The sequence below is a fragment of the Antechinus flavipes genome, chromosome X (assembly GCF_016432865.1).
Source record: "Antechinus flavipes isolate AdamAnt ecotype Samford, QLD, Australia chromosome X, AdamAnt_v2, whole genome shotgun sequence".
NCBI classification, from domain to species: Eukaryota; Metazoa; Chordata; class Mammalia; order Dasyuromorphia; family Dasyuridae; genus Antechinus; species Antechinus flavipes.
Window position 1 is genome coordinate 24,817,566 of NC_067404.1, and position 23,410 is coordinate 24,840,975.

At 41.5% G+C, this 23,410-nt stretch overlaps 1 protein-coding gene across 3 annotated transcripts in view; it reads right to left on the reverse strand.

The window, feature by feature from the left end:
- The window catches only part of LOC127542516 (transcriptional repressor protein YY1-like), a 144,599-nt gene that overhangs the window by 16,833 nt on the left and 104,356 nt on the right, over window positions 1-23,410 (reverse strand). For 2 of the 3 annotated variants that reach the window (XM_051968171.1, XM_051968170.1), the window contains exons 6-11: window positions 21,519-21,599; window positions 10,589-10,663; window positions 8,107-8,172; window positions 6,566-6,649; window positions 6,373-6,441; window positions 4,739-4,819 (exon numbers count right to left, since the gene is read on the reverse strand). In XM_051968171.1, coding sequence (XP_051824131.1) covers window positions 4,739-4,819; window positions 6,373-6,441; window positions 6,566-6,649; window positions 8,107-8,172; window positions 10,589-10,663; window positions 21,519-21,561 — 418 coding nt within the window. In that variant the 5' untranslated portion in view covers window positions 21,562-21,599. The remainder of the gene's footprint in view (window positions 1-4,738; window positions 4,820-6,372; window positions 6,442-6,565; window positions 6,650-8,106; window positions 8,173-10,588; window positions 10,664-21,518; window positions 21,600-23,410) is intronic. The other variant, XM_051968173.1, reaches the window with a different exon arrangement.

Genomic DNA, 23,410 nt, shown 5'->3' on the forward strand with positions numbered 1-23,410 from the left:
AATCGGCTTCATTATTTCTGAAAATCTTGGTTGAAAACCTTCTGATAAAATAATTCAAAGGTCCAGTTCTAACTTCAGTTGATTCTAATGATTTGATTTTAATGGGGGTCACAGTAGATAAAGATAAGGCCACAGAAATGTGGAGATTCCAAAGGAAAAAGTACATACTGGTATGTGTGGTATGATTTAGTAATCATAATAGTTATTTTTCATTTCCATCTGTCAAGTATGCAAAGGTTGTATTGAAATTTGCCTAAGAATTTTCATCTTGCAGACTGAATAGAAAGTGTCCCATTTTCTATTTTTGACAAATTGGTCTGAAATCCACTAAACTTCTTGGTTGGAAAAATCAGCTTACAAGTTTGTCTGAAGCGTGAGAGTTTTTGTAGGAGGCTCCCATTGCTTGATCAATAGTAGTTTGATTTTTTTTAGTGGTTTGCTAATGGTTTTATTCAAACATTTATTAAGTGCTTACTATTTAAATGTTGGAGATACAAAGAGAAAGAGAATCCTTGCCCTTACGTGGTTTATATTCTAATGGAAGAGACATTTACGTAAATAAGTAAATACAAGATGGATATGGAACAGGCAGAGTGTAGAGGGGGAAGGTAGATGGAGACTCAGTGATGGACCTCATTTAGAATGTGGTATTTGAGCAAATCCTTGAAGGAAGCTAAGAGAGGCAGAGGTGAGGAAGGAGAAATATTCGAAGCATTGAGGGACCTGGCAATGCAAAGATTGGGAGATGGGAGATTAAAAGTCATGTTGTGAGGAATGGCAAGCTGACCAGCATGGCTACATAGTAGAGAGTATAGACGGAAGTAACGTATGAGGATATTGAAAGATAAGAAGGGGGCCGGTATGTGAAGAAAGGACAGAGGCATTGCTCTTTAATCCTGAGTTGCCAGGGACCCCCTGGGGTGTAAGCAGTAGGGTTAGACTTGCGTATGGGTACATTTGCTTTGGCAGTTGGATGAGAGGATGGATCTGAGCGAGGGTAGAGAGCTTCTGGCCAGGGACATCAGGCTGGCCAAATCATTTACACGATCAACAGCAGACGAAGATGAGTTGAAAACTAGCTATAACAACCTCCTACTGCTTGAGTTCTGTAAGTCGATAATTTTGTATGACCTGTGAATGATGTAATAAATGACCCCTGGCAGAAAAAAAAAGTCTCCCCAACCCTGGATTAGAGGAGAGACTTGGAAGGAGGAACATGGGAAGCTACTGTAGTAATCTAAGTAGGAGTCTATAAAGTTAACAACTACGATGGTGTATTTGTGAGTAGAAAAGAAAAGGAACAAATGTTGTGGAAATGGAAATGACGAGGTCTGGCAACTATCATCTTTTTATTAATCTCACAATGTGGCCAATGAGTGGCATATACTAGGTACGGAAGGGTCAAGTGTGATTGTTTCTTTTTGCACACCTTTGATCACATTATTAATATAATCTTCAATCTATGTTTTCTTCATAGGGACATATGGGATGAAAAAGTGAAGAGTTGAGGATGAAGCTGATATTGGGAAGCTGAAGCTGTGGGACCAGAGAGATGTCAGTGCCCTTGACAGTAACTGAAAGGTATGGAAGATGGATGGGCTTGAGGAGAAAGTTAATATGTTCTGTTTTGGACCTTTGGAGTTTGAGATGCCTGTGGGATATATAGGCCAAAATATCCAGGAGTTATTATAGGACTGGAGTTCAAGATGAGAGATTAAGAGTTGTACAGTCTTCTTACAGATCTGAGATCCACATCTATGATTAGTTCATCAAGTAAGAGGCTGTAGAGAGTAGAGGGCCAAGGATAGAGCACTTGTTCATGGTTAGCTGACCGATAAAGGTTCAGCAAACAAGAAGGAGATGGAGCAGTCTGGGAGAAGGAGATGAGGAAAGAACAGGCTCGTGAAAACCCAGACATGGAAGTAACCAGGAGAAGAAAGTGATTGGTAGTTTCAGATGCTGCAAAGGGGTCAAGAAGGAAGAGGATTAAATTAGATGTGGAGATCAAAAGATTGTTGGTAACATTGGAGAGGATGGTTTCAAATGAATGATGGCACAGCAAGTCAGACTTCACAGAGTTTATAGAAAAAATGAGAAAAAAAATGAATACCATCATTAGCTACTATCTCTAAAAAACAGTACAGAAATAAGGCGAGATTCACTGTGACCAAGAGTGTGTGTAAATCCCTATTTTGGATCTTGATCATTTTGAATTTTTTTTTTAACCAACTTCTTGCCAAACCTTTTTATCTCTATTGTTCTAATGTCATGATGTGACTGATGGGGTGACTTATACTAGGTATAGAAGGGTCAACTCTTAATTTTTCTTTTTTCTCACACTACTGTTATTTCAATCTTTGGTTTCTTTAACTCAATCTTTTAAAGTCATTTGTTCCTTCTGTATAAGGTTAGTTTAGGATTTTTATTGATATCTTTGTACATCACTTATGTCCCCCTTTGTATCTCTCTCTCTCTCTCTCTCTCTCTCTCTCTGAGCCATCCCTAATAATAAGAGAGAAAACGGTATTTCACCAAAATTCACTAAACCCTTGCCTAAGTCAGGGGCATTGGCAATAGTATTTCAAATCCACACTGCTATACTTCCCTGAAGGATGCCTTTTATATTTCTTCTCTGGCACCAAGATGGTGATTATAATATAGCGGCATTCTGGTAAAATGTTAATTTCCATTTCCACTGTTATTGTCATTGTTTCTTTGGTTCTTTTTATTTCACGGTGTGGAAGTTCACGGAGGTCTTACCCATGTTTCTCTGTACTTACGTTGCCATCAGCTTTCTTGGGGAATATGCCTAGCAGAGGAATTTTTAAAAATAATTGGCGATGATGCAGTATGCAATAGTGTGCCTGTCTTTGCGCAGTTTCCTCAGCATTGATTATTTTCATCTTTTTTGCTACTTATGCCGACTTGCTGGGTGTGAAGTGAAACCTCGGAGTTGTTCTGATTTGTATTTTTGTCATTATTAGTGATCTGGAACATTCTTTCTGGTGGTTGGTAGCAGTTTGTAATTTTTTTTGAAAAATGATTGTTCCCATTCATGAACCAGTTATTTCCTGATGATAATGGAGCTAAAACTACCTAATCTCATCTGTAAATCCATTGTCGATCCCTCTACCTTCCCTCAGGATATCTCTATGACATGTGACAGGCCCTGCCACTTTTTAGCAGTTAAAATGCCTGTGTTGAGTTGGTAAATATCAGTAAAGTATAATTTTACTTATTTTTAAGAAAAATAGAAAAAGTTCTAATATTTTCTTCCTACATTCCCTACTATGTAAGTCATCTCCTTTAGAGACCAGTAAACCGATTGGCTTACAGCTCTGTGATTATGTGAATTCTGATCATAACATCAGGCAGAACTGAAAATGGCAAGTGTTCCCAATAAATGATTTTAAGAGGACAAAATAACCTCATTAATGTTCCCTGGAGTTTTAGTTCCTGACTGTTGTTTTGCCACTTGGGAAAATCTGCCAAGTCGAACATGTCCATTGATGAGGCTGAGGCTGGTAGCTGCTGGTAGGTCATATGTTGCTCAGAATGTAGCAGATGCGGTATCATCAAAAGTGTAAAGGATGGTGAACATTTGAATTTCATCATCCCTTACGCACCCGCTCTGCACAAGACACTATGCTAGGTATGCTAGGGCATCTAAAGACAAAAACGAACCTTTCTCTTCAAAGCACCAATTCTGTTGGGGCAAGCCAAGGTTTTTAGAAATAAGAAAATGAAAAGCAGTTCCGGGATGGAGAGTATTAATTTGGGGGAGGAGGATGGGGAAACTTACCAAAGTCTTATAGAGGAAGTGAGCTGTTGAGTACTAGACGGAGATAAGGAGCCGAGGAGATTTAGCCAAAGAAAGACTAAGCTTTAGAGGAGAGCAGCGATTGCCTTTAAGAATCTGAAGGGGAAAGTATTTGGAGAGAGAATATATTTGTCTGCTCGGTCTTGGAGGACAGAATCGGTTGCAGAGAGGCAAACGGGCTCACCGTCAAGTAAAACATTCTGATAATTGCAGCCTGGACGAGTCCAAGCAAAGGCCAGAAATCATGGCAAGGAACATATTTTGTGGTGATCCTCATTCTTTGTAGTGTATGCTATGGAGTCCAAACCGAGACTAGGACAAGATTACTTCATGGGAGGCGAGTCAATGCATACTTGAGCTAGGAGTCAAAAAAGTATATTATAGCCACAAGATCCATGTCCAGCATTGCTCTGAGCCACTGGGTCACTCTTCCTACCCCAATGATAGAGGGAGAATGCCTGAGGAAGAAGGGGAGGAGGGAGATTTTCTTGCCTTTCTAAAAATCATCAGGCATCATCATATCAACACCACCGGTCATCTCTTTAAACTGCCAGTGTTTATAACCATTACCTCATTTCGGCTTGATGACCCTATCTGGGAAGGACCTCCAGGTCATAGTCTTACAGATGTGGAAACTGAGGTTTGGAGACTTTGTGAATTTGCTTCAAGTCACATAGTTAAGATGTGTGAGGGCGGGACTGGAACCCAGACCTTCCTGACAGAGCTTTCAGCTCTTTTGCCATCGTGGCATATTTCCCTCTCCCTTAATAGGATAACTTGGGTGACGACACTTGTGGCATCATTGGGCCATGCTCCCTAGCTGCTGGCTGCCCATGCAGTTTGTATGACTTCCATGAGGCACTAGACTGAATTGAGACACTAAGAAAAATCCCAGGGCCTTAATGAAGAAAAACTCACCCGCACACAGGGTCTCAGGGCCTGGATCTTCGGTTATTTGTAATGGTTCAGTAGAGAAGAAGGGCATGAAGGTACTGGTAACTGGAGAAAGAAAAACACATGAAATGGTGTCCCTCCAAGTTCACCCCGCTCCAATCCAATCCATTCTCCTCTCCATGGCTGTCCAAGTGATGTTCCATAGTTCATGTTTGACCATGATAACTCCTCACTAAACTTCTGGGCTTCCCTACTACTTGTAGGAATAAACAGGAATGAAATTATTTATTTAGCATTTCAAATCTTTTACAATCTCCTGACCTACCTTTCTAGCTTTGATTACACATTATTGCCCCTCATATACCCTTCTCATCATGCCTCACACATGATCTTCAATCTCTTCTCTCTGTGTCTTTGTATTGGCTGGCCTCCTACCTGTGAGATTCAGTCTGAGCACCACCTACAAGAAGCCCTCCTGGATCCCCCTAGCTGCTAGAGCCAACCCCCTCCCCCATCTTCCCCATCATTTTGTATGAATTTATGTATCACCATTTGCTATAGTCATCTCCCTAGTTACAACTTAATGTCCCTAAGGGCAGGAGCTGCCTTATTGTACTATTTGTGTCTCCTTCACCTGGCACAGAGCAGGAGCTTTATATATTCTTTTTGATTGGTGGATGGATCACTGGAACTGCCAGAGTTGGGTGACATGCCCTCTGTATTTGGCATCAAATATACATTCCTTCCCTTGTGGAACCCAGGAGTAGTGTTGGGGTGTAGGAGCGGTATAGTTAGAAAGAAGGGGTAGGATGAGAAGGCAAGTTTGTGGAAAACTGTAGTAGACAAGGGTAGAGACTGCCTGTTGAGGTAAGGGATTCAGAGGATATTAGCTCAGGGCTTCAGGCCTGGGCCCGAGTGCTTCTGTGTATACTCCAGGGTTTTTAAGGTAGCAATGAGCATTAAGCATGGTTCCTCAGGTGAGCCTTATAGCGTCCCTGGACAGCAGCTACTTGCAGACTTTATCCTCATTTATAGATGAGGAAATTGAAGTCAAGAAAGGAAAGGTTGGCTTTCTTATTATCCTATGATTAGTAAACATCCGAGACCTTATTTCACCCCAGAGAAAGATCTCTATGCCTTCTAAGTCTAGGCTGCTACTCTCGATCTCTGTCCAAAGCGTTTTTCACTCTAATGTCAAAAAGTTCTTCAGCAGACACATTGTTCTGGGCAGATGTAGTCCTGTCTCCCGTGCACATGGTGTCTCTAGCTGTAACTGAGGATGCTGAGTGCCGAGCTTGACCCGTGCCACAAAAGTTAGAAATCTGGGCTTCTTAGCAGTGAATGTCATGTGAGCTTGATGTTCAGCACCTAAATTAGATGCTTCAAATATTAGCCCCATCTTATGGATGAGGAAACAGGCTCAGCTTGTGACTCGCTCATGGTCACAAAGCTAGAGCGTCAGGTACTCAGGTCAGGCGGTTCTAACTCCATTCCCAACATTCTGTTCATTTGGACTCTTTCTATCATGTTTGGGTCACTCTTCACATGCAGTGATCATCGATGCCATTCAAATGACTCCCATCTACAACTAAGATATGAAACCAAAAACGCTCAGAAAGAAAAGTTCAAAAGGACTCAATGAAGAAAGGTTTACATACCATCTTGTTGTGTGATACTGTCTTCTAGAGATTGTACTGGTTCGAGACCATACAGCGACACTCCTGTTTCTGTCAGAAGGGAAAAAAAAGGGGTCACAACCTATGGACCACTGCTGCGGTCTTCAACAATAGCTGGTCTCCTAGCAGGAGCTGTGGGCATGCGTGTGTGGTAGGGGGGATGGGGGGTTCATACCTTCTGCACTGTTTTGAGTGGTATAATCTTGGCATTCACTCATTGTGGTTTCAGAAACAGGCTGGCTTATTGATTCGAGGGGGGCTAGGAGTATCAGAAGAGAGAAAAAGTACCTTGAGCAACAAATACACAGGCTCTGCCTACTCAAATAGAGGCTGATGAAAGGCATTCAATGCTTTTCATGAGGCAGCATGATAACAGCAGAAAGTAAGAGAGCTGGTCTTGAGATGGCTTCTGAGCTATTCTAGCTGGGGTGGGAAGAGAATTATTTGATTAGAAATTAGAATGGACCTCCGGCAAAGGCCATTGAGTCCAATCTCCTCATTTCAGAGAGAAGCAGACCGAAGCCCAGGGAGACGAAATGATGTGCCGTCATCTGCAAGGGCCTCGTGGCTTCTTGCCCGAATGATGGCGGTGGCGTCCCCGTTGCTCTCTCAACTTGGTCATCCCCCTTTCCTATCCAAATTCCATATAGCCACCCAATTAGTTGTTGTAAAAACCAAATCTGACCTCTGAAGTTGTTTCCAACTCAAGAGCTTTCAGTGGTTTCCTACTGCCTTCAGGGCAAAATACAGACTCTTTAGTTGGGCATTTAAAGCCCTCTGCATTCTGGTTGGTCGCACTAAGTTATGTTGAAGTGAAAAGAGTGCTAGATCTGGAGTGAGGAAGATCTTTTAAATCTGGCCTCAGATACTTGCTAGCTGTGTGACCCTGGGCAAGTCACTTTATCCTGTTGCCTCAGTTTCCTCATCTGTGAAATGAGCCAGAGAAGGAAATGAGCGACCGCTCCAGGATCTTTGCCAAGAAAACTCAAAATGGGGTCACGAAGAGTCAGACTTGACTTTAACAACACTCTTCTCCCCCACAGTCCAAGTGGTCTGCCTGCTGTTCCCTGACATTCTGCCTCAGTACTTTTATGGAAGTGGTCTCCCATTTTTCCCATGCACTCTCAATCTGCCTCACTGAATCCCTACTTTCCTTCCAGGTTTAGCTGGGGACATTCAATAATATCATAGGCATCGATTTGAAAACTGATTTCAAAAACCATTTAGTTCAACCTCTTCATTTCACAGAGAAGGAAACTGAGGCCCAGGGAAGTGACGTAGCTGGTCCAGCCCTGGATCTACTGCTTGGAGTCCATGTAGTCCAAGCCGGCATCTCTTCACTACTATTCTCTAATATGACTCACAGTCAGTATTTCTGTTCGGCAACCAATTTTCCCATCCTCTCTTTCCTCTCTTTCTCTCTCCCCAATGAAATAAGGCAGATGGGGATGCCAGGATGCAGCTGGGTGAAGCTGCTTGCCCTGGGACAGAAACATCAGAGGTGCCACCGGAAGCCAGGTTCAGGATTGCATTGGGTGCTCTTTCCAAGCATCATGCTACCTCCCATGCTCTTCTGCAGATCTCATCAAGTCTCTCTCCAGTTTCAGTCCACAAGCCAACTTGCTATGATACTATCCATGCATTTCCAACAACTCCCTTATTGTAACAGAAAGTCAGGAGAGAAACATCTGAGGAGCTCAAGAATAAGACGCTCACCTTGATGAAGTTCTTGCAAAGAATGTGTTTGCACTGTGCCAAGAGAATATATGGGTATATATGAGGCTGTCAGAAGACAAGGGACAAAAAACGGTGAGCAGAGAATCAAAGAACACTTATTAAGCTCCTACTTATGTGTCAGGCACTGTATGCAAAAAAAAAAAAATCGGTGGGTTAATGAGTTAGCCCCAAACAAGGAACTTTCTCGTAGAGCAGGGATTATCAACACTTGAGCTCCTGATGTTAAAAAAAATCAGTTTTATTGGCACTTTTTTGTTTTATACAGCATGTTCCAAAAATCTTAGTGTAGTTTTAGGTTTTAATGATTGCAAACTGCATTGAGGTTTTGGGGACATCCTGTGTTATTTTAGTTCTGGATACTTCCCCTGCTTTACCTCCTACCTTGGACCTTCCCTTATAACAAAGAAACACAGAAATTCTTTGAGTTCAGGCACTATTGGATTTTTGTTGGTCTTGTTATTCCCAAATACTATGGGTGTTCAATAAGTGCTTGTCAATTAAGCCAAAATCAGTAACAAAAACCCAGCAGATAAAGTAACGGGTACCATAGGCAACATTCTTGCCTTTGTAGCTCCCTCCCTCTCTGCCAAGAGGAGAGGGGATTCCTTTGGGGCCATTGCTGGGCTTGGAATTACTTAGAATCAAGTCTCCCTCAATGAGATTTTCATGCATTTTACTGTAGTTTCAAAAACCAAACAAACTAACATATATTCTTCTACTTCTTTCACTGTCATTCCCTTGCTAATCTACCCCTGAGTTCTACAAGCTGCTTTCTCATTTTCTCAGTAGTTCTTATTGTTCTTGGGTTTGTCAGATGCTAACTTGCCATTTTCACTTGGTTCTTATTTTTGCAAATCTATTGAGCAACTGCATTAGTCGACTTGGACATCTTATTTAAATAATCACAAACGGACCTCATAATAGAGTTTGATGTCTGTTAATGCGAGGCCCCTCTTTATTTCCCCCCTTTCCTTTTTCTGATTTCTAGATTCTACACCTTTTGTTTCTCTAGCTACATTGTTGTTATTTTGTTCAGTTCAAAAATGTATTTCCTTGGTCATTTGATTGGTGTGGTATTAAATATCTGAATTAATTTGGGTAATGTTTTTATCCTATTTGCACAGCCTAACCATGGCCACTTAATACCTCTTTAGCTAGTCATCTGCTTTTATTTCACTCATGTTTTGTAATTACAGAACTGTGCCATTAACTAGAGCCTTAAGTGCCTTGAGGGTAAAGACTTTCCTATTTGTCTCGAGTAGTTGGCACACTTAAATGCTTGTTGATTTATGTTTGTAGAAGGTTAACTCTCAGGTAATGTATACATTCTGTAGTTACTCTGAACATGATTTCTTTGGTTTTGATAGTTGTATATCAAAATGCTGGCAGTTTTTTGTAAATTAACCTATGTGTTGCACCAATACTAAAGCTATTAACTGACACAATTAGTTTGTTAGTTGTTTTTAATTCTCTGGGATTTTCTAAGCACACTTTTTGTATCCTCAGATACTGATACGTTTATCTCTTGGCCAATATTTACACCTTTTCCATTCGGATGTTTGCTGCTATTGCCAGATTTCTAGAGTTATGACAAACAGGGGTGAAGATGAGGCTATTTCTAGTTTTTCTGCAGTATAAATTAGTACTGCCTCTTGGTTTTAGAGATGCTTTTGATTGCCTTAAAGATGGTCTATCCCTTTTGCACAGTTTTTTAGATCCTGTGAGACTAGGATCATTTGGCCTCAGTGCATTTCTGGGATGGGAGGAGAAATGAATTGAAAGAAGGGAGATGAGAAGGGAGAAGTAGTCATCATTAAATTTGTTAACAAAACTGTAATATTTCCTCCTGGGCTAGAGGATAAAGGTATCAACCCAACGATGGTCACTGTGGGTCATTTTCCTAAGCAAGTAGTCAAGGAGAAAAGACTAGAAAGAACTCAAAGTTCACAAAGCACCTTAGACACAGTATTTCATTTAACCTTAGTCCTAGAAGGTGAGTATTACCGGCATTATTCTTTGTCCATTTTACAGATGAGGAAACAGTGTGGTTAGGAACTTGGAGGATTTTACTCAGTCACATGTTAGAGGTGAGATTTGAAACAATGCCTTCCTAACTTCGATTAGCATTTGACGCACTGTCCCCCGTTACCTGCCCATTTAGAAAGGGGATCTAGACCCCAGCTTCTTAAACTGTGAAATTATGATTATCAGTAAATGTTTGGATTGTATACCTATTTTATATACCTGTACATCTGGAATCATGTACAAGTTTCTTGGACAAAAATGGGTCACGAATGGGAAAAGTTTGACAAGCCCTGCTCTAGATGAGCACGTTCCCCAAATAACTGGGCCATCTAACATGTGCAAGGGTTGTTGGTGAATTCAGACAATTTCCATACCTTTTGAGGCTATGAATTCAAATCCTTCCAGAGCAACTCTAGTGATTGAATAAAATACTCACCAACAGGCTGATTCTCCTTATCTTGAAGAACAGGTGTTTCCACTGTCCCAACTGAGTATAAAGTTGTATAGGAGCCTGTTAAAGAAAGGAGAATCATTTTAGATAGATCATGGCCCGATTTCCCTCTTGTCTTAGCTTGAATAGGGGATTTTAGCCATAGCAAGGTGTGCGCACGCTTTTTGGAGGGCTTGGGAGACCTGGTATCTTTGCATCAAGTTTAGGTTCGGTCACAGACCCAGAAGCATTCTGGCTTCTTGCCGTGTCGTATGTACAGTGAGTGTGGTTAGAGAAGTGAGATGGGGGAGAGCCGGTTGTTAGAACATATTGGCAAATAGTCATAATAATGGAGTAAAACACTCCACGAATTGAAACGGTAAGACAACAATAATTGGCGTAAAGATGGATGTTTAAAATTTGCAACAATGACAAAAAGAAGCGGCGACTTTATATACATTGTCTGCTTTGAGCCTCATCATGGCCTTGTGAGGTAGGTAGGCACTCTGGATCACATTATCCCTGTTCCACAGATGTGGGTAGTGGGCCTCAGAGGTGTCAGAGGACAGATCTGTTCCCAGACCTGACTCCATGCCCTGCTTCCAGTCTCCCCACTTAGGGCGCCTTGTGAAAAATGCCTGGAGAATGCAGGGAATGGTCTCTGTGCAGTGCTCATAGTGGGATTTACCCGATTTCTATGCACTGTGAGGCTGTCAATGAAAACCTTAAAAAGAAGTCTGGGGGCTCCCCCTGTAAGGGAAACCTTACCTGAATGCAGGATGCCTTTTCCCTGCAAAGTATACGTTTGTATTGGGTCAGTGGTATATACAGGGACATATGTGGCGGTAAACGGAGAAAGAAAAGCACATGGAAAAGAGGCTCACAGTGCATAGGGACTGGCCCAGCCTCTCTTCTCTGTGGACTGAAAGCTTTATCACCTGCAAGAAATTGAGGCTGCATCAGCAACTTGATAGTCACCGGGGACCCAAGAGCAAGTCTCCCTCACTGCACTATGAGGAGGGAATTGGAGAAGGTACTAGAGGCCTGTTCTAGAAGAGAAAGCAAACGTTTTCTTTATTTGCCAAGGTTAGAGGGCTGAGACTGCAAAGTCGAACCCGTAAGCTTGACTGAGTGCCAGACAGTAATTCTCAACCATATCATTCAAGAGATGGTTTGTGAATCTCTAGAAAAGAAAGCAGTGCGCACCAACAACCCAAACCATTCTGACTTTATCAAGAGCGGCTCATGGCTGACTGAAGTTATCCTCACTGATAAGGTAAAAATAAGGAGAAAGCTCCATGATGTAGTTTTACTAGATTTCAGCAAAATGTATGAAACTCTGTCTCAAGTTATTCTGGTGGAGGAGAGGGTGAGCTGTGTGCTTGTTAGATTCAGACTTCTTGCCTGGAGTGTCTCACTGTCAACTTGAAAGAACTTTAGTAGTATGGTGTGGTGATCTCTGCTTGGCCTTGTGCTGTTAAGGATTGTTTTCGATGACTTATTTAAAAGACCCCACGTCTGCAGAGGACACAAAGCTAGAAGGCCTATCTACCTGCCATATAATGTCTGGATGGCAGACTTGGGATATGGTCTGTCCATAGTCTATGGGCTATCAGAGTCATTGAATCAGTAACTGACATTTCTATGGTACTTGAAAGTTTACAAAAAAGCTTCGACTCATTCGAGGTCCGTCCTATGGATCATGTTAGCCTCCTCTTAAAGAGGAGGATGCCAAAGCTAGGACAGAATAGATGACTTGCTCATGGTCGTGGCTGGGAATTATCAAAGGAGAGCAGAGTGCCCACCTCTCCCTGGCTTACGGTCTTTAATGAAGGCTAAGTCACCTCCCCTTTTGGGGCCATCTTTCCAGCCCAACCGAGCCATCATGCACATGTAGTGGCCACAGATGTAATTCACATTATTTCCATACATTGCTAAGGTTTGTAGCAAAATCTTTAGAGCTGACGTTTTCCACTTGGGTTCTATGACCTTGCTTTTAAAAAGCATTTCAAAAACATTTTTGATATACTTAGTTTCCTTTGAAATAGATATACTTTCTTTTATGCAGTTGAGAACCTAATTCCTAGAAAGGGGCCCTAGGCTTCACCGGCCCAGTACATGGCAGCTTGATGATGAAATCCTCACCTGTTTGCAGACTGTCCTTGTCTTGAATAGTAAATGTTTGCACTGGGTCAGTGGTAAAGAAAGGTACATATGTGGCTATAAAAAGAGACAAAGAAGGAAAAGCATATGGGAAAGATACTCACATTGTAGGGGAGTGACAGTCTCCCTCGCACTACAGGGAGCAAAAGCCTAATCCCACAATGGAAACGGAGGCTTGTAGCCTTGGATTTGGCGTCACCTTGATGGTCCCTGGCTCATTAGTCTCTTGCGTAGAGGTGTCAGAGGAGAGAAATGGGTTGGCAGAGACATCCACTGTGAAGCACGATTCCCCAGACCAAAACAGAAACTCCAGCTTCCAGGGTCAGACTCCAGATAAGCCAAATACCAAAGCTGTGTGTCGGAACACAATTTCCTTTATCCTGCTTGGATGCTGGGGCCTGTGAAGATGACCCTGAGAGCTCTCATTTCCCTGGTGCTTGAAAGTCTGCCAAGGCTCTCCTCATCATCACAATTTTGGACCCTGAATTCTTGGGCCTAAAGCTTCCACGCTTTGTGTTTGGTGCCTTCCTGCAACTGAGTGAGGGAAGCATCACCAGTTTGATCATCCCCATTACAGAGTTGAAGAAATGGAGACTCAGGGCTTAAGTCACTTTTCCAGGATCACACCCGAGACTATCCCCAAACCCAGCACTTTATCCATTGTATTTGACTCCTCCTTCAATAACCCCTCACAGTCTTGATCAGGTCTCCTCTGTATAGAAGTGCATCTTTCTATTCCACTTAGAGAGCACCAGTATACACCTTCCTGGAGCCACGACACCGGTGTTCCTAACAGGTACTTTGTTGCTAGAAGGGCACGAGACTAAGTGATGTTGACTTTGGGCTTTCCCACAGATAAAGAGCTGGCCTTGGGTTCACATCTTCCTTCTGACCCATACTGGCATCATTACCCTGGGCTTGTCATTAAAGCTCTCAGCACTCTAGGCAACCCTAAATGGTTTCAAGGAAATTTCCTTGCCTGGCAGTTACCTATTCCAATGAGATCACAGGACCCATCTCTCTCCCTCATAATTCCAAGTTCCCTATTTTATCAAAGAGAACAATAGGATCCCGAGGGCCTCAGTGATAGTTTCTTGGAGATTTTAGCAGATCTCACACATCTACTCGGCCTCTCAGATGCTGGCACATCTGGCATATGTGATGCTCATCTCTCCAGGCAGCCCCACGTCACCAGCTGGCGGCTAGATGGTTTCGCCCAGCTATTCCACAAACAGAGGAAACTCGGCAAAACACTTCTTTCCTTTCTCCTAACTTCCCTTTGTTTTTTGAAGAAAGCACCATCCTCTCAGGCATCCAGGCTTCTACCTTTGGAGACATCCTCAACTCCTAGTCTTCCTTCACTTCCCACATCCAATGGGTTGTCATCAATTCTTCCTCCTCCTCCTCAGCTTGTCTGCTCTCTGTCACGTTTTGACTTGAGCCTTCATCACCTCTCACCTGACCTATCGCACTAGCTTCCTAAAAGGTCTCGCCTCCCTCAGTGTCTTCTCTCTAAACTGTCCTCCACAAAGTTGCCCAGTTGATTTGGAAAAGTGCATCTTTCCATTTTTCAAGGAAATTCAGAGTCTCTTTCCTACCTTGTGGGAAAAATACAAATTCCTTATTTGGGCATCTGAAGCTCTTCCAAATCTGGCTCTAGTATCTCTTTGCAGACCAATTTCACCTTATGGTCAGTTCTTGCTTAATAAATATGGACCGTTCTCGCACATCTCTCCTTCCCCTCGAGGGCCCCGTGGTGGACCTATCCCTCTATGGCCCCTTGGCTTGGAACTGCTGGGAGTCAGAGCAGGAGTCAAATCTGCATTATCTAAAAAGCAAGTCCACTTCCGGTTAAGATGGCGGAGAGGAGGCTCACAGTTGCATAAGCTCTGCGCTTTCTCTCACTATCCACTTCATTACAAGCCTCTGAATCAATGCTTGACTGAAAAAAACCCACAAATAGTTACCAAGAGAAGCCATCCTTGAGATCCGCCAAGAAAGGTCTGTCTTTACTGGAGGGCTGGGGCGGTTTTAGATCGGGTGCAGGCGGCGGGCAGCGGCAGTGAGGGCACAGGAGCAGACTGGAGAGGGGGTGGGGAGTGATCGTAGCCGTCTCTGCGGGAGAGCTTCGCTACAGGCTTGGAACCTGCAGCAAGTCAGCAGCCCAGCAGAGAAGCTAAAAACACCGGGGCTGAAGAACACAACCCCAAACAGCTGGAGTCTCTCAGGACCTGGCCACCCCCCCCTTCCCCCCCCTCAGTGACTCAGCACACTTTGGGATCTCAGAGCGCAGGCGCAGCACAGTCCTGCTAGTGCCTCACTGCTGCCCCCTGCAGTCTGTAGAGGAAGCTCGATAACACACCCAGCCCCTCCCCCAAAGAAAGACTCCAGCTTTTTCTGTTTTTCTTTGGTAGTTTGTCTCTGATTATTAGACAGAATGAGCAAGAAGCTGAAGAGGACTTTAACCCTTGACAGCTTCTACACAGATAGAGAGCAGACTCTAAATCCTGAGGAGACTAAAAACAGGCAGTCCCCAGGTGATTCCCCAAAGGAGGAGATCGTCTGTTCCTCAGCACAGATGAACCTCACAGAAGTGATTAAAAAGGCTCTCACAAGGGAGCTAGAAGAAAAATGGAGAAAGCAGAGTGAGGCTTGGCAAAAGGAGAAGGAAGCTTGGGAAAAGGAGAAGGAGGCTTGGCAAAAGAGCCTGGAGAAGTCAGTTAAAGAGAGAGTGGATAAAGAAGTAAAATCCTTGAAAAATAGGATTAGTGAACTGGAAACAGAAAACAGCTCTCTAAAAAACAAAATTGGCGAAATGGAAAAAAATTCCACAGAACAAAAGAACTCAATTGGACAATTAGAGAAAGATTTTAAAAAAGTGAGTGAAGAGAATACTTCACTGAAAATCAGAATTGAACAAGTGGAATTGAATGACTCGAGGAGACAAGAAGAATCAGTCAAGCAAATCCAAAAAAATCAAACAATGGAGAAAAATGTGAAATACCTTCTGGGGAAGACAACAGACCTGGAAAACAGATCCAGGAGAGACAATCTGAGAATCATTGGACTCCCAGAAAAACATGATGAAAAAAAGAGCCTGGACACTGTCTTCCAGAAATTATCAAAGAGAACTGCCCAGAAGTCATAGGAACAGAGGAAAAAATAAACATTGAAAGGATTCATCGATCACCCACTGAAAGGGATCCTAAAATCAAAACACCAAGGAATATAGTGGCCAAATGCCAGAACCCTCAGATGAAAGAAAAAATATTGCAAGCGGCTAGAAAAACCCAATTCAAGTATCAAGGAGCCACAATAAGGATCACCCAGGATCTGGCAGCATCCACATTAAAAGATCGAAGGGCCTGGAATATGATATTCCGAAAGGCTAAGGAACTTGGTATGCAACCAAAAATAACTTACCCAGCGAGAATGAGCATCTTTTTCCAGGGAAGAAGATGGACATTCAACGAAGTAAGCGAATTTCATCTATTTCTGATGAAAAAACCAGAACTTAACAAAAAGTTTGATCTACAAATATAGAACTCAAGAGAAATCTAAAAAGGTAAAGATTAATCTTGGGAACTATATTTTGACTATATAGATGTATAAAGAATACATGTATACCTTGTTCTAGAAATTGATGTGGAAAGGACATTGTACCAGAAAAAGGGTAAAGTGGGGGTAGTACATCTCATGAAGAGGCATAGGAAACCTATTATATCTGAGAGAAAGAATGGAGGGGGATGAATATAGTGGGTATCTTACTGCCTTCAGAATTGGCTTTAAGTGAAAAATCTTAAGACATATTCAATCTATGGTGAAACTTCTCCCATCTCATTGAAAAGTGAGAAGGGAAAAGTGGAAAGGGAAGGAATAAGCTAAGCGGAAGGGAATACGGGAACTGGGAGGGAAAGGGGTAAGATAGGGGGAGGAACTCTAAGGCGGGGGGAGGGACACTAAAAAGGGAGGGCTGTGAGAAGCAAGGGGTGCTCACAAGCTTAATACTTGGAAGGGGGGAAAGGGGAAAGAAGGGAGGAAAGCATAAACCGGGTTAACAAGATGGCAAGTAATACAGAATTGGTCATTCTAACCATAAACGTGAACGGGGTAAACTCCCCCATAAAGAGGAAGCGGTTAGCAGAATGGATTAAAAGCCAGAATCCTACAATATGTTGTTTACAGGAAACACACCTGAAGCGGGGAGATACATGCAGGTTAAAGGTAAAAGGTTGGAGCAAAATCTACTATGCTTCAGGTGAAGTCAAAAAAGCAGGGGTAGCCATCCTGATCTCAGATCAAGCTAAAGCAAAAATTGACCTAATTAAAAGAGATAAGGAAGGACACTATATCTTGCTAAAGGGTAGCATGGATAATGAAGCACTATCTATATTAAACATATATGCACCAAGTGGGGTAGCATCTAAATTCTTAAAAGAGAAACTAAGAGAGCTGCAAGAAGAAATAGACAGTAAAACTATAATAGTGGGAGATCTTAACCTTGCACTCTCAGAATTAGATAAATCAAACCACAAAATAAATAAGAAAGAAGTCAAAGAGGTAAATAGAATACTAGAAAAGTTAGATATGATAGATCTCTGGAGAAAATGTAATGGAGACAGAAAGGAATACACTTTCTTTTCAGCAGTTCATGGAACCTATACAAAAATTGACCATATATTAGGACATAAAAACCTCAAACTCAAATGTAGTAAGGCAGAAATAGTAAATGCATCCTTTTCAGACCACGATGCAATGAAAATTACATTCAACAAAAAAGCAGGGGGAAGTAGACCAAAAAATAATTGGAAACTAAATAATCTCATACTAAAGAATGATTGGGTGAAACAGCAAATCATAGACATAATTAATAACTTCACCCAAGAAAACGATAATAATGAGACATCATACCAAAATGTATGGGATGCAGCCAAAGCGGTAATAAGGGGAAATTTCATATCTCTAGAGGCCTATTTGTATAAAATAGAGAAAGAGAAGGTCAATGAATTGGGTTTGCAATTAAAAATGCTAGAAAAGGAACAAATTAAAAACCCCCAGTCAAACACTAAACTTGAAATTCTAAAAGTAAAAGGTGAGATCAATAAAATTGAAAGTAAAAAAACTATTGAATTGATTAATAAAACTAAGAGTTGGTTCTATGAAAAAACCAACAAAATAGACAAACCCTTAGTAAATCTGATTAAAAAAAGGAAAGAGGAAAATCAAATTGTTAGTCTTAAAAATGAAAAGGGAGAACTCACCACTAACGAAGAGGAAATTAGAGCAATAATTAGGAGTTACTTTGCCCAACTTTATGCCAATAAATTCGACAACTTAAATGAAATAGAAAAATACCTCCAAAAATACAGCTTGCCCAAACTAACAGAGGAAGAAGTAAATATCCTAAACAGTCCCATCTCAGAAAAAGAAATAGAACAAACTATCAATCAACTCCCTAAGAAAAAATCCCCAGGACCAGATGGATTTACATGTGAATTCTACCAAACATTTAAAGAACAATTAACTCCAATGTTATATAAACTATTTGAAAAAATAGGGATTGAAGGAGTCCTACCAAACTCCTTTTATGACACAGATATGGTACTGATACCTAAACCAGGTAGGCTGAAAACAGAGAAAGAAAATTATAGACCAATCTCCCTAATGAATATTGATGCTAAAATCTTAAATAAAATATTAGCAAAAAGATTACAGAAAATTGTCACCAGGATAATACACTATGACCAAGTAGGATTTATACCAGGAATGCAGGGCTGGTTCAATATTAGGAAAACTATTAGCATAATTGACTATATCAATAACCAAACAAACAAAAACCACATGATCATCTCAATAGATGCAGAAAAAGCATTTGATAAAATCCAACATCCATTCCTAATAAAAACACTTGAGAGCATAGGAATAAATGGACTTTTCCTTAAAATAGTCAGGAGCATATATTTAAAACCATCAGTAAGCATCATATGCAATGGGGAAAAACTGGAACCTTTCCCAGTAAGATCTGGAGTGAAGCAAGGTTGCCCACTATCACCATTATTATTTAATATCGTATTAGAAACACTAGCCTCGGCAATAAGAGTCGAGAAAGATATAAAAGGAATTAGAGTAGGCAATGAGGAAACCAAACTATCACTCTTTGCAGATGATATGATGGTATACCTAGAGAACCCCAGAGATTCTACCAAAAAGCTATTGGAAATAATTCATAATTTTAGCAAAGTAGCTGGCTACAAAATAAATCCCCATAAATCCTCAGCATTTTTATACATCACCAACAAAACCCAACAGCAAGAGATACAAAGAGAAATTCCATTCAGAATAACTGTTGATACCATAAAATATTTGGGAATCTATCTACCAAAGGAAAGTCAGGAATTATATGAGCAAAATTATAAAAAAGTCTCCACACAAATAAAGTCAGACTTAAATAATTGGAAAAATATTAAGTGCTCTTGGATCGGCCGAGCGAACATAATAAAGATGACAATACTCCCTAAACTAATCTATTTATTTAGTGCTATACCAATCAGACTTCCAAGAAAATATTTTATTGATCTAGAAAAAATAACAACAAAATTCATATGGAACAATAAAAAGTCGAGAATCTCAAGGGAATTAATGAAAAAAAAATCAAATGAAGGTGGCCTAGCTGTACCTGATCTAAAATTATATTATAAAGCAGCAGTCACCAAAACCATTTGGTATTGGCTAAGAAATAGATTAGTGGATCAGTGGAAAAGGCTAGGCTCACAAGACAGAATAGTCAATTATAGCAATCTAGTGTTTGACAAACCCAAAGCCCCTAACTTCTGGGAAAAGAATTCATTATTTGATAAAAACTGCTGGGATAATTGGAAATTAGTATGGCAGAAATTAGGCATGGACCCACACTTAACACCATATACCAAGATAAGATCAAAATGGGTCTATGACCTAGGCATAAAGAACGAGACTATAAATAAATTAGAGGAACATAGAATAGTTTATCTCTCAGACTTGTGGAGGAGAAAGAAATTTGTGACCAAAGATGAACTAGAGACCATTACTGATCACAGAATAGAAAATTTCGATTACATCAAATTAAAAAGCCTTTGTACAAATAAAACTAATGCAAACAAGATTAGAAGGGAAGCAACAAACTGGGAAAACATTTTCACAGTTAAAGGTTCTGATAAAGGCCTCATTTCCAAAATATATAGAGAACTGACTCAAATTTATAAGAAATCAAGCCATTCTCCAATTGATAAATGGTCAAAGGATATGAACAGACAATTTTCAGAGGATGAGATTGAAACTATTACCACTCATATGAAAGAGTGTTCCAAATCATTATTGATCAGAGAAATGCAAATTAAGACAACTCTGAGATACCACTACACACCTGTCAGATTGGCTAAGATGACAGGAAAAAATAATGATGAATGTTGGAGGGGATGCGGGAAAACTGGGACACTAATGCATTGTTGGTGGAGTTGTGAACGAATCCAACCATTCTGGAGAGCAATCTGGAATTATGCCCAAAAAATTATCAAATTGTGCATACCCTTTGATCCAGCAGTGTTTCTATTGGGCTTATATCCCAAAGAAATACTAAAGAAGGGAAAGGGACCTGTATGTGCCAAAATGTTTGTAGCAGCCCTGTTTGTAGTGGCTAGAAACTGGAAAATGAATGGATGCCCATCAATTGGAGAATGGCTGGGTAAATTGTGGTATATGAATGTTATGGAATATTATTGTTCTGTAAGAAATGACCAGCAGGATGAATACAGAGAGGACTGGCGAGACTTACATGAACTGATGCTAAGTGAAATGAGCAGAACCAGGAGATCATTATACACTTCGACAACGATATTGTATGAGGACATATTTTGATGGAAGTGGATTTCTTTGACAAAGAGACCTGAGTTTCAATTGATAAATGATGGACAAAAGCAGCTACCCCCAAAGAAAGAACACTGGGAAACGAATGTAAACTATCTGCATTTTTGTTTTTCTTCCCGGATTATTTATACCTTCTGAACCCAATTCTCCCTACGCAACAAGAGAACTGTTCGGTTCTGCAAACATATATTGTATCTAGGATATACTGCAACATATCCAACATATAAAGGACTGCTTGCCATCTAGGGGAGGGGGTGGAGGGAGGGAGGGGGGAAAAAAATCGGAACAGAAACGAGTGTCAATATAATGTAATTATTAAATAAAAAATTTAAAAAATAAAAAAAAAATAAAAAATAAAAAAAATAAAAAGCAAGTCCTCCCCCTCCTGCCCTCTGCTTTGTGCCCAGTAGACATGACCTTTTCATCTTTTATCTATCTCCATGCCTTTTGCATAAGCTGTCCCTCATGGGTGCTGCTTATAAAAAAGGCCTTCCTTGAGTGCATCCTGAGATCTCTGTGTGTTTATTTTACATATGTTTTGTATGTGCCTCCATGTTTCCATTTCTGCACATGGAACATAGCACATAGCAGACGCTCGGATGGTTACTGAATTGAATGTGATTATTTTGCCCACAGTCGTACAGCTAATTAATGTTGGAGTTGAGAGCAGAACACGAGTTTTCTAGAATCCAGGTTCAGTATTTTAGCCACATTCTGCCTCACCAATAAGAAGGGGGGATCTGAGTGAAAAGTCTTTCTGGCCATCATGCTATACTCTGCAGATTGTGGCTCCCAAATACAGCTGGACCACAAAACAAAACCTATAGAGAGAAAACAGACAATTGCATTTGCATTCTAAAGATAAACTCACCCACGCTCTGATTGTCTTTGCCTTGATAAGGTTGGATTTCCATCGTGCTGAAGGAATTTACAGGTGCTGTGGCACCTGGGCCTAGGGAAAAGAAAGAGACCCATAAGCCAAAGGACGTCTTTGGGGTGGAGCCTGTTCCCCATCAGGAGTGGCAGAATCTGGGGGCGTGTCCTTTTTTCAGATGATATGAACTCAGGGCTTTTCACCACAGGCCAGATTTCAAGTATGTTTTCCAGGGACCCGGAGGGTCTGGCGATCAAAGAGCTGGCTTTTTACAGCTGCTCTTTAAGGTTGGCAGAGAGTATCCTGTAGGTCACCTCATCTGAGCCTCACGACCCACTTGGGAGATAGTGATTTACGGGCATTATCCCCATTTTATAGATCAGCAAAGGGAGGCAAAAAGGTAAAAGTATCATCATGTGACTAGGTAAGCTTCCCAGGCTGAGTTCCAACTCACGTCTTCCTGCGTATGAGGCCAACGCTTCATCTGCTATGCCAGACTGCCACCCTGAGGTCATTTTCTGGACAGAAAAACCTGTTGGTCAGGTTGCTTTCGGCAGATGAAATTGTGTACGTGTACTTGGATAACAGGACGGCCAGGTGGTGCCGTAGTATATGGAGCTCCGGGCTTAAAATTGAGAAGACTTATCTTTCTGAGTTCAAATCTGACTTCAGACTTATTAGCTGTTTGACGTCACTGTCTGCCTCAGTTTCCTCATCTGTAAAAATGAGCTGGAGAAGGAAATGCCTAGCCACTCGAGTATCTTTGCTAAGAAAACCCCAAATGGGATCCTGACGAGTTGGCCGTGACTGAACGGACTGAACAAATGATGACAGTTGTCATCCTCAAAGGGTGATCCAGAGATCTTCAAAGTATCTGTATTGTAACAAGTTGGAAATTTCACTGGCTGAGGTTTCCGTTATCCATGCTAATGTGGGGAAGATCTCTTAGCCTCAGGGAACCCAGCCAAACTGACATCGAGAGGACTAGGATCTAGTGAGGAATTCAGCTGCTGGGAATGGAGTGAGCTTTCCTAGAGATTAAGGTAGGACTCGCCTAGCACTCCAGCTACTTCAGTACCTGGCTGCCCCCAAAAATGAGGGGAGTGGTTATTGTCATGTAGGAATTCTTGAGTCCTTGTGATCCACTTTGGGGTTTTCTCAACATAGATCCTGGCATGGTTTACCATTTCCTTCTTCAGCTCATTTTACAGAAGAGGAAACTAAGGCAGACAGAATGAAGTGATGTGGCCTGGGTCACACAGCTACTGAGCGTAGGTCAGCTTTGAAAACCTTCCTGACTCCAGGCCCTTCACTCTATCCAGTGCAGGGCCACCTAAATGTCCAGTATATGGATCCATATTCTTATGAATCCCAATGGCAAATGAGGAGAGACTATGGAGTGCCGGTGTTGTTCTCAGGCTTGCCAAAGCTTTTGTGCTAAGGGACTTTTCTAGCAAAGATGTCTGTCTTCCAAGGCCTCAAAGCCTGTGCAACCTGACCTAGAATCGTAGGTAATATGTGCATTTCTGCAATAATGTCAGGTTTAATGTGAGGAAAGGGGTCAAGTGCATGCAGAAGTGAAATTAAAGTTCACAGCTGTGGACTTGCAGGTCTCAACAGATGAACTCACTTTTTAGGCAAATTTATGAAGCCTCAACCTTTCTCTGCTTCCCAATGCTGTCCCAAAGAGGCCTGGGACAGGGCTGCAGAAGGAAATGCCACAGGACAGGCCGGAAGCTATCTGTGATCTTTGAAAATATTTCCTTTGGCCTACCTGATGGATTTTTGCCAGATTTTTCCCCCCACTGCCACAGGAAAATTTATAAGGCTCTTGCCATGTAAAAGCAGGCTGTGGTTTTAGAAAAAACCTCAGCTTTGGGAATACTTTT